Consider the following 14,032-nt stretch of genomic DNA (forward strand, 5'->3'; position numbering starts at 1 on the left):
ATGGGCTATTTACACAAGAGAAACCTGAATGTTTCTGATGTAAGAAAATATTCACAACCACACTAAATATTCAACAGAACATAAATTATAACTACAAGATACAGTAGAAGTTCTCAGAATTGGTACAATTGTTTTGGAAAGCAATTTGCCACAAACAATAAAGCTGAAGATGAGCATCTTCTACAAGCCAACAATCCATCTCCTAAGCAACGTGTCTGGAGAAACGCTCACATATTGAAGGAGGAGATACTTATAAGAACATTTATTGAAGCCTTGTCTGTAGTAGAAAAAAAACTGGAAACAAATGCTCAATAACCAGTTAGCTGTGGTACGTTCATATAGTGGCATACCATGTAGTAGTTAAAATTAGTTAATACCTACATCCATCAACATGTATAAACGTGAAAGACAGAAAATTGGACAATAAAAAGGAAATTGCATAACACAGAGAACATGATGTTATTTACAGAAAACTTAAAACATTCAGATAGTATTAATCACATCTGGTTTATGGACATAAATATGAAGTAAAATAGAAAAGTATTCATGGGAAGGAAGGGAATAGGATGAGGCATCATCAGTATCTATAAAGTTTTATATCTTTAAAATTTCTCTTCCTTCTCCTTACATTCTTCTATGACCTAAAGCACATATTGCAGAACTTCAAGATTTGACAAAGCTGATTGAAGCATGCATGGGTGTTCACTACTTGCTACTATTCTCATTTTATTCTCTGTAATTTTATGGCTTGAAATAGTAAACTATTGGAAAAAAAAAAAATTAGGCCAAAAGCCTTATTTGCCTACTATCCTAGTGTAAATTAACTCATTTCCTTGTCAGTAAAAATAACAGTAAATATATTTAATAACAATTCTCATGGAGGACTTTCCATCAGAAAAAATCACCAATATGGTAGCTTAACTACCTTCCTTAGAAATCTTGATTATGTCATTAAATATTTTCTTATCTCAAATGAAAAGTAGGGTTGTCACTTGAATATGTAAAACCACTTTTTTTCTCTAGGTAAATGCTGGTTGCTTCGGCTTTTTTTTTTTTTTTCTTTGAGCTGAGGGAATTTTGAAAATATAATGATGCTTAGTGATTTCATTTCTCTTATTAAACAATATATTTCCCAGTCACTCTCAAAGCTCTTTTCAATAAAAGCACCACATCTATTATCCTACAATGTCTCTTATTTGATTTAAGCCCTCAGGATTTCTTTAAGACATTTAAATTTACGTCTCCTTGATCCAATTTATTTTACTTTAATTCCAAATGTCTCCAATACCTGACATCCTGTGTACCCAAACTTCCACCTTCCATGCAGATCTGACGCAGCAGACATGGGGTAGCCAATGCTGCTGACCCCTATATCAGTAACAGCCAGGTTTATGATAATCGCATTTGTGGGTGTCCGAAGTTCCTTGTACTTAATGAAGATGCCCAGAACTATTATGTTGCTGAGAATGCTTATCATACCTGAGAACATACCAAAAAAATTACACATTTTGTTTAATTGTGATGTTTAAAAGTAGAATCAAAATATTAAGCCCCTTCAAAAATACAGCAAATCCTTTTTCAGTTCATTTATTTGAAGAGGTCCAGCTCTTCCTAAAACTATTTATAACATCTTCACAGCCACTCTATAAAACAGAAATAAAGAAATTAAAACACAAAGAATCTACCAATTGCATAAGCAATTGAGGGTTGGTTTTAACATCACTTTGATCACTGTTACTGAAGTTCCTCCCGTGGCTTTCATGATATCATCCCTAGTGCTTTTTAGTATACTTGAATGGCCACACCCTCTCTTTTGGCAGCTTAATTTTCTCCTGCTTCCTGAAGTCTAAGTTTCTTTTTTTTCTAAATATTAAAAAAAAAAAAAAAAAAAAAAACCTGTTGCCGTCAAGTCAATTCTGACTCATAGCGATCCTACAGAACAAAGTAGAACTGCCCCATAGGGTTTCCAAAAGCAGCTGGCGGATTCTAACTGCCGACCTTTTGGTTAGCAACCCAACACTATTAGTCTGTCCTAACAGCTCTTATGTCACCATTTTCAGCCCTAACCCATGCTCTAGTCTTGCATCTTCTCTTTTCATTCAACTCATTGCAATCAAACATTCATTAAGCATCTACCGTGTGTAAGATCATATGACTGTTCCAATGTTATTTGAAACTCAACATGTCCAAATACGAATTCTTTATCCAACACACACACACACACACACACACACACACCCCTATAGAAGAATGTACCCAACAAAGTTTGGATATTCAGAACACAAGATGAGCCTTCTTTCTGGCCCATCATGAAACCTCACCTAGTCAAATTCCTAGTTTGGAATCTGACTCTGTCCCAGAGTTGGCTGTCAATATAATTTATAATGAGAAATATTGTTGAGTGAACTAGATGTGCATGATAGCCTGATCAACACCACTTTCTTGGTGCAAAGCATGCATAAGTTTCCCAGAATCCAGGTATGGGTCACTATGGGTCCTAAGGATGAGGGTGAAGCAATTTCATCAGGGAGGTGTACTTCTAGGGGCTAATGGAGCTATAAGCAACAAACAATAAAGATGTGCTCATCAGCAAGGGAATTACTGGTGAGCAATCCCCAGTTATTGTGGAAGACAGAGGGAAGGTTTCCAAGCACAAACACAAAAGTATCAGCAAAGAACTTCTACTATATCTTTGTACCTCAGTTAAAACTTCCCTTTAACACTGTTATCTTCCAGATTCCTGTTCTTTCCTCCTCCACGCTGCTGGAAGAATAAGCTTGCTACAACATAGAATTCATCATGGCTCTTCTTCTCAAAACTTCTAATACTCGGGCGGAGCCAAGATGGCGGAATAGACAGACACTTCCGTCGAGCCCTCTTTACAACAAAGACCCAGAAAAAACAAGTGAAACGAGTATATTTGTGAGAAGCTGGGAGCCCTGATCATCAAAGGCAAGCTTAGACAATGAACTGAGGGACAGGGAAGGAAGAGACCTTTCAGAAGCAGAGAGGAGTTGCCAGACCTGAGTAGCCGGGAGCCCTCACGCACCATTCCCAGAAAGGCAGCAAAAGAGGCGGCAGTGGCAGAGATGGGCTGGTCCTAGCTTTTGGCCGCAGTTTCCTCAGGGAGAAGCAGCCAGCTACACAGCCTACTCACACCTCCAGAACCTGAGGAGAACGTGGAGCTCTTGGCAACAGCTAAGTACTTGCGTATATTTTACCACGCCCCCCCCCCGCCACCCCCAAGCTGGCTTCAGCGGCTGAATCCCTAGGCCTGAGATAGACTCTGGTGAGCACCTGGAGCCATCCTCCCAGCCTTGGGGAAGGAAAAACTTTGCAACTGGGGGAAAGATATTTTGCTAGCTCCATTAACTGGGGGAGCTCAGGACAGAAGTGGCTCCTGTCCAGGCATAAACTGTCTGTGGACCCTGAGCACCTTTCCCTTCTGCATGGACCTGTGTGGGCCTATTTCGGGAGAATAGGCCCTTGTTGGCAAACTCCAACCATTTCAGTGGTGCAGTGGACAGGTGGGTGTTTGATGTTTGACATTGCTTTGGCTATTAAACAAGGTCTCACCTACCCACAACAGGGACCTAAGGACTGGTGGCTCAACTTGGGTCACGCAGCCACCTGCGACAGGGGTCCAGGGATAATGGGTACCTCTCAGTCCTTACAACCAAAAACTTTGGGTGCCCATGGTCACTCTGCAGAGCCCACCCACCAGCATGCTTTAGGGAACTGAGACATGTTTTCCTCAGAGACACTTGGGGGTTGGTTCTCAGCCCCCTGCCTTGTTCAGAGCGTGACCCCCTGCTGCAATCAGGTACGAGTATATACGCCAATCACCCCTGCCCCTCTAAGACTGTAGGACAGAGCCTGTACCACACACTCGATGATCAGCTACCTGGAAACCTGAGCTGAATTCATACAAGAAAACTGAAAAGACTCCTAGACTGATATACCTGATAACAGCTCTAGCCTGCTGGGGACAGGACACCAGAGCTCCAAAGGCAAAAATAATCAAGGTAGCTCACTCAAGCAACCCATAGGGGTATACCAAAACAAAACAAAGCAAGCAGCTACGACACAGTAAGCAAGCATAAACTAATACAATAACTTATGGATGGCTTGGAGACAACAGTCAATATCAAGTCACATAAAGAAACAGGCAATGATCACCTCAACCGGCTCTCAAAACAAAGAATCCACAGATCTTTTAGATGAAAGTACATTCCTGGAATTATCAGATGCAGAACACAAAAGTTTAATATACAGAACCCTTCAAGACATCAGGAAGGAAATGAGGCAATACGCAGAACAAGCCAAGGAACACAAAGATAAAGCAACTGAAGAAATTAGAAAGATTATTCAGGAACATAATGAAAAGTTCAATAAGCTGGAAAAATCCACAGACAGACAGCAATCAGAAATTCAGAAGATTAACAATAAAATTAGAGAATTAGATAATGCAATAGAAAGTCAGAGGAGCAGAATTGAGCAAGTAGAAGCTAGAGTTCCTGAACTTGAAGATAAATGGCTTGGCTCTAATATATCTGAAGAAAAATCAGATAAAAGAATTTTAAAAAATGAAGAAACCTTAAGAATCATGTGGGACTCTATCAAGAGAAATAACCTACAAGTGATTGGAGTACCGGAACAGGGAGGGATAAGAGAAAAATTGTTGTGGATTCGTTGGCAGAAGGCTTCCCTGCTATTGTGAAAGATGAGAAGATACCTGTCCAAGATGCTCATTGAACTCCACATAAGGTAGATCTTAAAAGAAAGTCACCAAGACATATTATAATCAAGATTGTCAAAACCAAAGATAAAGAGACAATTATAAGAGGAGTGAGGGAAAGGTGGAGCCAAGATGGCGGACTAGGCAGACGCTACCTCGGATCCCTCTTACAACAAAGACACGGAAAAACAAGTGAATCGATCACATACATAACAATCTACGAACCCAGAACAACAAACACAGATTTAGAGATGGAGAACGAACTAATACGGGGAAGCAGCGATTCTTTCCAGAGCCTGGAGCCAGCGTACCAGTCAGGTACGGCACAAGCACAGAGAGCTGCTCCACCTCCCTGAACTAACCCCGGGAGGGAGACCAGCCGGTTCCGCGGGCGGGGTGGGACGCAGCCGGTAGGAGAAGTCCCCGGGAGGCAGGGACTGGTCTTGGAGCAGGAAGAGCAGCGTCCCAGCCGGGGAACCATCTCGCCGGGATTTGGACTGGATGCAGGTACGGCATAAACACGGAGAGCTGCTCCACCCCCCTGAACTAACCCCGGGAAGGGGCCCAGCCGGGTCGCGCAGGCGGCGTGGGACGCAGCCGGTAGGAGAAGTCCCTGGGAGGCGGCGACTGGTATTGGAGTGGGGAGAACAGCGTCCCAGCCGGGACACTCGGTCACGGCACAAGCACGGGGAGCTGCTCCACCCATCTGAACTAACCCCGGGAGGGGGCCCACCTGGTTCGCGGGGGCGGCACGGCCACGCGGCTGGAGGGACGAGAAGTCCCTGGGAGGCAGCGAATGATTTTGGAGTCGAGAGTGCACCGTCCCAGTCGGGGAGCCTTGACTTTGGGCGTGGGGCTGGAAGCGGAGGATCTGACCGTGACTCCAGCGGGCCAGACCCCCCGGGGGCAATCTCCACACAGCCAGCACACATAGGCTACACGCCCGCGGGAATCTCAAATATAATAGTCATTCCAAGCAAGACAAGCAACTCTGGCTATATTATGAGGTGCTACTCTCCTATCTCTCTGCTCCCTCCCCCACCCTCCCCAGGCGGCTTCATTAACATCCGAATAGCCTGAGCCACAGGGAGAACTCTGATAGGGGTCTGACTGCATTTTTTTTTAGCGGGTTTTCTGGAAAAACTAGTTTCCCAGTGATGGCTCGGAGACAACAATCCATATCAAACCACTTAAAGAAGCAGACCATGACAGCTTCTACAACCCCCCAAACAAAAGAATCAAAATCTTTCCCAAATGAAGATACAATCCTGGAGTTATCAGATACAGAATATAAAAAACTAATTTACAGAATGCTTAAAGATATCACAAATGAAATTAGGATAACTGCAGAAAAAGCCAAGGAACACACCGATAAAACTGTTGAAGAACTCAAAAAGATTATTCAAGAACATAGTGGAAAAATTAATAAGTTGCAAGAATACATAGAGAGACAACATGTAGAAATCCAAAAGATTAACAATAAAATTACAGAATTAGACAACGCAATAGGAAGTCAGAGGAGCAGACTCGAGTAATTAGAATGCAGACTGGGACATCTGGAGGACCAGGGAATCAACACCAACATAGCTGAAAAAAAATCAGATAAAAGAATTTAAAAAAATGAAGAAACCCTAGGAATTATGTGGGACTCTATCAAGAAGGATAACCTGCGGATGATTGGAGTCCCAGAACAGGGAGGGGGGACAGAAAACACAGAGAAAATAGTTGAAGAACTCCTGACAGAAAACTTCCCTGACATCATGAAAGACGAAAGGATATCTATCCAAGACGTTCACCGAACCCCATTTAAGATTGATCCAAAAAGAAAAACACCAAGACATATTATCATCAAACTCACCAAAACCAAAGATAAACAGAAAATTTTAAAAGCAGCCAGGGAGAAAAGAAAGGTTTCCTTCAAGGGAGAATCAATAAGAATAAGTTCAGACTACTCAGCAGAAACCATGCAGGCAAGAAGGGAATGGGACCACATATACAGAACACTGAAGGAGAAAAACTGCCAGCCAAGGATCATATATCCAGCAAAACTCTCTCTGAAATATGAAGGCGAAATTAAGATATTTACAGACAAACACAAGTTTAGAGAATTTGCAAAAACCAAACCAAAGCTACAAGAAATACTAAAGGATATTGTTTGGTCAGAGAACGAATAATATCAGATATCAGCACAACACAAGGTCACAAAACAGAACGTCCTGATATCAACTCAAATAGGGAAATCACAAAAACAAATTAAGATTAAACAATAAAAAAAAATACACATAACAGGGAATTATGGAAGTCAATAGGTAAAAGATCACAATAATCAAAAAGAGGGACTAAATACAGGAGGCATTGAACTGCCATATGGAGAGTGATACAAGGCGATATAGAACAATACAAGTTAGGTTTTTACTTAGAAAAATAGGGGTAAATAATAAGGTAACCACAAAAAGGTGTAACAACTCTATAACTCAAGATAAAAGCCAAGAAAAACGTAACGACTCAACTAACATAAAGTCAAACACTATGAAAATGAGGATCTCACAATTTACTAAGAAAAACGCCTCAGCACAAAAAAGTATGCGGAAAAATGAAATTGTCAACAACACACGTAAAAAGGCATCAAAATGACAGCACTAAAAACTTATTTACCTATAATTACCCTGAATGTAAATGAACTAAATGCACCAATAAAGAGACAGAGAGTCACAGACTGGATAAAGAAACACGATCCATCTATATGCTGCCTACAAGAGACACACCTTAGACTTAGAGACACAAACAAACTAAAACTCAAAGGATGGAAAAAAGTATATCAAGCAAACAATAAGCAAAAAAGAAGAGGAGTAGCAATATTAATTTCTGACAAAATAGACTTTAGACTTAAATCCACCACAAAGGATAAAGAAGGACACTATATAATGATAAAAGGGACAATTGATCAGGAAGACATAACCATATTAAATATTTATGCACCCAATGACAGGGCTGCAAGATACATAAATCAAATTTTAACAGAATTGAAAAGTGAGATAGATACCTCCACAATTATAGTAGGAGACTTCAACACACCACTTTCGGAGAAGGACAGGACATCCAGTAAGAAGCTCAATAGAGACACGGAAGATCTAATTACAACAATCAACCAACTTGACCTCATTGACTTATACAGAACTCTCCACCCAACTGCTGCAAAATATACTTTTTTTTCTAGCGCACATGGAACATTCTCTAGAATAGACCACATATTAGGTCATAAAACAAACCTTTGCAGAGTCCAAAACATCGAAATATTACAAAGCATCTTCTCAGACCACAAGGCAATAAAACTAGAGATCAATAACAGAAAAACTAGGGAAAAGAAATCAAATACTTGGAAAATGAATAATACCCTCCTGAAAAAAGACTGGGTTATAGAAGACATCAAGGAGGGAATAAGGAAATTCATAGAATGCAACGAGAAGGAAAATACTTCCTATCAAAACCTCTGGGACACAGCAAAAGCAGTGCTCAGAGGCCAGTTTATATCAATAAATGCACACATACAAAAAGAAGAAAGAGCCAAAATCAGAGAACTGTCCCTACAACTTGAACAAATAGAAACTGAGCAACAGAAGAATCCATCAGGCACCAGAAGAAAACAAATAATACAAATTAGAGCTGAACTAAATGAATTAGAGAACAGAAAAACAATTGAAAGAATTAACAAAGCCAAAAGCTGGTTCTTTGAAAAAATTAACAAAATTGATAAACCATTGGCTAGACTGACTAAAGAAATACAGGAAAGGAAACAAATAACCCGAATAAGAAACGAGAATGACCACATCACAACAGAACCAAATGAAATTAAAAGAATCATTTCAGATTATTATGAAAAATTGTACTCTAACAAATTTGAAAACCTAAAAGAAATGGATGAATTCCTGGAAAAACACTACCTACCTAAACTAACACATTCAGAAGTAGAACAACTAAATAGACCCATAACAAAAAAAGAGATTGAAACAGTAATCAAAAAACTCCCAACAAAAAAAAGCCCTGGCCCGGACGGCTTCACTGCAGAGTTCTACCAAACTTTCAGAGAAGAGTTAACACCACTACTTCTGAAGGTATTCCAAAGCATAGAAAATGACGGAATACTACCCAACTCATTCTATGAAGCCATCATCTCCCTGATACCTAAACCAGGTAAAGACATTAAAAAAAAAGAAAATTATAGACTTATATCCCTCGTGAACATTGATGCAAAAATCCTCAACAAAATTCTAGCCAATAGAATCCAACAACACATCAAAAAAATAATTCACCCTGATCAAGTGGGATTTATACCAGGTATGCAAGGCTGGTTTAATATCGGAAAAACCATTAATGTAATCCATCACATAAATAAAACAAAAGACAAAAACCACATGATCTTATCAATTGATGCAGAAAAGGCATTTGACAAAGTCCAACACCCATTTATGATAAAAACTCTTACCAAAATAGGAATTGAAGGAAAATTCCTCAACATAATAAAGGGCATCTATGCAAAGCCAACAGCCAATATCACTCTAAATGGAGAGAACCTGAAAGCATTTCCCTTGAGAACAGGAACCAGACAAGGATGCCCTTTATCACCGCTCTTATTCAACATTGTGCTAGAAGTCCTAGCCAGGGCAATTAGGCTAGACAAAGAAATAAAAGGTATCCGGATTGGCAAGGAAGAAGTAAAGTTATCACTATTTGCAGATGACATGATTATATACACAGAAAACCCTAAGGAATCCTCCAGAAAACTACTGAAACTAATAGAAGAGTTTGGCAGAGTCTCAGGTTATAAAATAAACATACAAAAATCACTTGGATTCCTCTACATCAACAAAAAGAACACTGAAGAGGAAATAACCAAATCAATACCATTCACAGTAGCCCCCAAGAAGATAAGATACTTAGGAATAAATCTTACCAAGGATGTAAAAGACCTATACAAAGAAAACTACAAAGCTCTACTACAAGAAATTCAAAAGGACATACTTAAGTGGAAAAACATACCTTGCTCATGGATAGGAAGACTTAACATAGTAAAAATGTCTATTCTACCAAAAGCCATCTATACATTTAACGCACTTCCGATCCAAATTCCAATGTCATATTTTAAGGGGATAGAGAAACAAATCACCAATTTCATATGGAAGGGAAAGAAGCCCCGGATAAGCAAAGCACTACTGAAAAAGAAGAAGAAAGTGGGAGGCCTCACCTTACCTGACTTCAGAACCTATTATACAGCCACAGTAGTCAAAACAGCCTGGTACTGGTACAACAACAGGCACATAGACCAATGGAACAGAATTGAGAACCCAGATATAAATCCATCCACGTATGAGCAGCTGATATTTGACAAAGGACCAGTGTCAATTAATTGGGGAAAAGATAGCCTTTTTAACAAATGGTGCTGGCATAACTGGATATCCATTTGCAAAAAAATGAAACAGGACCCATACCTCACACCATGCACAAAAACTAACTCCAAGTGGATCAAAGACCTAAACATAAAGACTAAAACGATAAAGATCATGGAAGAAAAAATTGGGACAACCCTAGGAGCCCTAATACAAGGTATAAACAGAATACAAAACATTACCAAAAATGATGAAGAGAAACCCGATAACTGAGAGCTCCTAAAAATCAAACACCTATGCTCATCTAAAGACTTCTCCAAAAGAGTAAAAAGACCACCTACAGATTGGGAAAAAATTTTCAGCTATGACATATCCGACCAGTGCCTGATCTCTAAAATCTACATGATTCTGTCAAAACTCAACCACAAAAAGACAAACAACCCAATCAAGAAGTGGGCAAAGGATATGAACACACATTTCACTAAAGAAGATATTCAGGCAGCCAACAGATACATGAGAAAATGCTCTCGATCATTAGCCATTAGAGAAATGCAAATTAAAACTACGATGAGATTCCATCTCACACCAGCAAGGCTGGCATTAATCCAAAAAACACAAAATAATAAATGTTGGAGAGGCTGCGGAGAGATTGGAACTCTCATACACTGCTGGTGGGAATGTAAAATGGTACAACCACTTTGGAAATCTATCTGGCGTTACCTTAAACAGTTAGAAATAGAACTACCATACAACCCAGAAATCCCACTCCTGGGAATATACCCTAGAGATACAAGAGCCTTCATACAAACAGATATATGCACACCCATGTTTATTGCAGCTCTGTTTACAATAGCAAAAAGTTGGAAGCAACCAAGGTGTCCATCAACGGATGAATGGGTAAATAAATTGTGGTATATTCACACAATGAAATACTACGCATCGATAAAGAACAGTGACAAATCTGTGAAACATTTCATAACATGGAGGAACCTGGAAGGCATTATGCTGAGCGAAATTAGTCAGAGGCAAAAGGACAAATATTGTATAAGACCACTATTATAAGATCTTGAGAAATAGTAAAAACTGAGAAGAACACATACTTTTGTGGTTACAAGGGGGGTAGGGAGGGAGTGTGGGAGAGGGTTTTTTACTGATTAATTAGTAGATAAGAACTGCTTTAGGTGAAGGGAAGGACAATACTCAATACATGCAAGGTCAGCTCAACAGGACTGGACCAAAAGCAAAGAAGTTTCCGGGATAAACTGAATGCTTCAAAGTTCAGTGGAGCAAAGGCGGGGGTTTGGGGACCATGGTTTAAGGGGACTTCTAAGTCAATTGGCAAAATAATTCTATTATGAAAACATTCTGCATCCCACTTTGAAATGTGGCGTCTGGGGTCTTAAATGCTAACAAGCGGCCATCTAAGATGCATCAATTAGTCTCAACCCACCTGGATCAAAGGAGAATGAAGAACACCAAGGTCACACAATAACTAAGAGCCCAAGAGACAGAAAGGGCCATATGAACCAGAGACCTACATCATCCTGAGACCAGAAGAACTAGTTGGTGCCCGGCCACAATCGATGACTGCCCCAACAGGGAGCACAGCAGAGGACCCCTGAGGGAGCAGGAGATCAGTGGGATACAGACCCCAAATTCTCATAAAAAGACCAAACTTAATGGTCTGACTGAGACTTGAGGAATCCCGGCAGCCATGCCCCCAGACCTTCTGTTGGCACAGAACAGGAACCATTCTGGAAGACAACTCATCAGACATGAAAGGGACTGGTCAGCGGGTGGGAGAGAGACGCTGATGAAGAGTGAGCTAATTATATCAGGTGGACACTTGAGATTGTGTTGGCAACTCTTGTCTGGAGAAGGGATGGGAGGATAGAGAGAGAGGGAAGCCGGCAAAATTGTCAAGAAAGGAGAGACTGAAAGGGCTGACTCAAGAGGGGGAGAGCAAGTGGGAGTAGGGAGTGAGATGTATGTAAACTTATATGTGACAGACTGATTGGATTTGTAAACGTTCACTTGAAGCTTAATAAAAGTTATTAAAAAAAAAAGAGGAGTGAGGGATAAAAGAAAAGTCACCTACAAGGGAGAGCCAATAAGAATAAGCTCGGACTACTCGGCAAAAACCATGCAGACAAGAAGGCAATGGGATGACATATTTAAAAAATTGAAGGAAATAAATTGCGTGCCAAGAATCATATATCCATCAAACTGTCTCTTAAATATGAAGTTGAAATAAGACGTTTCCAGATAAACACAAGTTGAGGAAATTCGTAAAAAAACAAACCAAAACTACAAGAAATACTAAAGGAGTTCTTTGGTTAGAAAATCAATAATAACAGGTATGGACCCAAGAATATAACACTGGGCAGAGCAACCAGAAGTCAACCCAGACAGGGAAATAAAAAAAAAAAAAAAAAAAAGGCCAACACACAATAATGGTGATGTTATTATATAAAAGAAGACAACATTAAAATAATAAACAGGGACTAAGAAATGTAATCATACACCTTCCATATGGAGAGGAAGATATGGCGATACAAAGAAATAAAAGTTAGTTATAAATTTAGAAAAATACGGGTAAATAATAAGGTAACCACAAAGGAGACAAACTATCCTACTCAGCAAAATAAAACACAAGGGAAAAATACAGACTCAGCAGAAACAAAATCAACAACAACAAATATGAGGAAAGGACAATATACAAAGAAAATCTACTCAGCACATAAAATCTAGTGGGAAAAGGAAGCTGTCAACACACAAAAAAAGAAATCAAAATGATAGCACTAAATTTATACCTATCCATAATTACCTTGAATGTAAATGGACTACAGGCACCAATAAAGAGACAGAGAGTGGCAGAATGGATTAAAAAACAAGATCTGTCTATATGCTGCCTACAAGAGACACACCTTAGACTTAGAGACACAAACAAGCTAAAACTCAAAGGATGGAAAAAAATATATCAAGCAAACAACAATCAAAAAAGAGCAGGAGTGGCAATATTAATTTCTGACGAAATAGACTTTAAAGTTAAATCCATCAGAAAGGATAAGGAAGGCCACTATATAATGATAAAAGGGAAAATTTACCAGGAAGATATAACCATATTAAATATTTATGCACCCAATGACAGGGCTGCAAGATACATAAAACAAACTCTATCGGCATTGAAAAGTGAGATAGACAGCTCCACAATAATAGTAGGAGACTTCAACACACCACTTTCGGTGAAGGACAGGACATTCAGAAAGAAGCTCAGTAAAGACACAGAAGATCTAAATGTCACAATCAACCAACTTGACCTCGTAGACATATACAGAACACTCCACCCAAGAGTAACCAAGTATACTTTCTTTTCCAGTGCACACAGAACATTCTCTAGACCACATATTAGGTCATAAAACAAGCTTTAGCAGAATCCAAAACACTGAAATATTACAAAGCATCTTCTCTGACCATAAGGCCATAAAAGTGGAAATCAATAACAGGAAAAGCAGGGAAAAGAAATCAAATACTTAGAAACTGAGCAGTACCCTGCTCAAAACAGACTGGATTATAGACGACATTAAGGATGGAATAAAGAAATTCAGAGAATCCAATGAGAAAGAAAACACTTCCTATCAGAACCTTTAAAAAAAAGTAAAAGCGGTGCTCAGGGGTCAATTTATATCAATAAATGCACACATCCAAAAAGAAGAAAGGGCCAAAATTAAAGAACTATCCCTAAAACTTGAACAAATAGAAAGAGAGCAACAAAAGAAACCCAGAGGCACCAGAAGAAAACAAATAATAAAAATTAGAGCTGAACTAAATGAAATAGAAAACAGAAAAACAACCGAAAGAATTAACAAGGTTCTTTGAAAAACTCAACAAAATTGATAAACCATTGGCC

General features: G+C 39.4%; 1 protein-coding gene across 1 annotated transcript in view; it reads right to left on the minus strand.

The window, feature by feature from the left end:
- RRH (retinal pigment epithelium-derived rhodopsin homolog) overlaps positions 1 to 14,032 on the minus strand; it is a 31,711-nt gene that overhangs the window by 11,185 nt on the left and 6,494 nt on the right. Inside the window, exon 2 of the mRNA XM_003410397.3 lies at positions 1,289 to 1,479. Within this exon, the coding sequence (XP_003410445.2) occupies positions 1,289 to 1,479 (191 nt within the window). The remainder of the gene's footprint in view (positions 1 to 1,288; positions 1,480 to 14,032) is intronic.

The sequence above is a fragment of the Loxodonta africana genome, chromosome 5 (genome assembly GCF_030014295.1).
Source record: "Loxodonta africana isolate mLoxAfr1 chromosome 5, mLoxAfr1.hap2, whole genome shotgun sequence".
In the NCBI taxonomy this organism is placed as follows: Eukaryota; Metazoa; Chordata; class Mammalia; order Proboscidea; family Elephantidae; genus Loxodonta; species Loxodonta africana.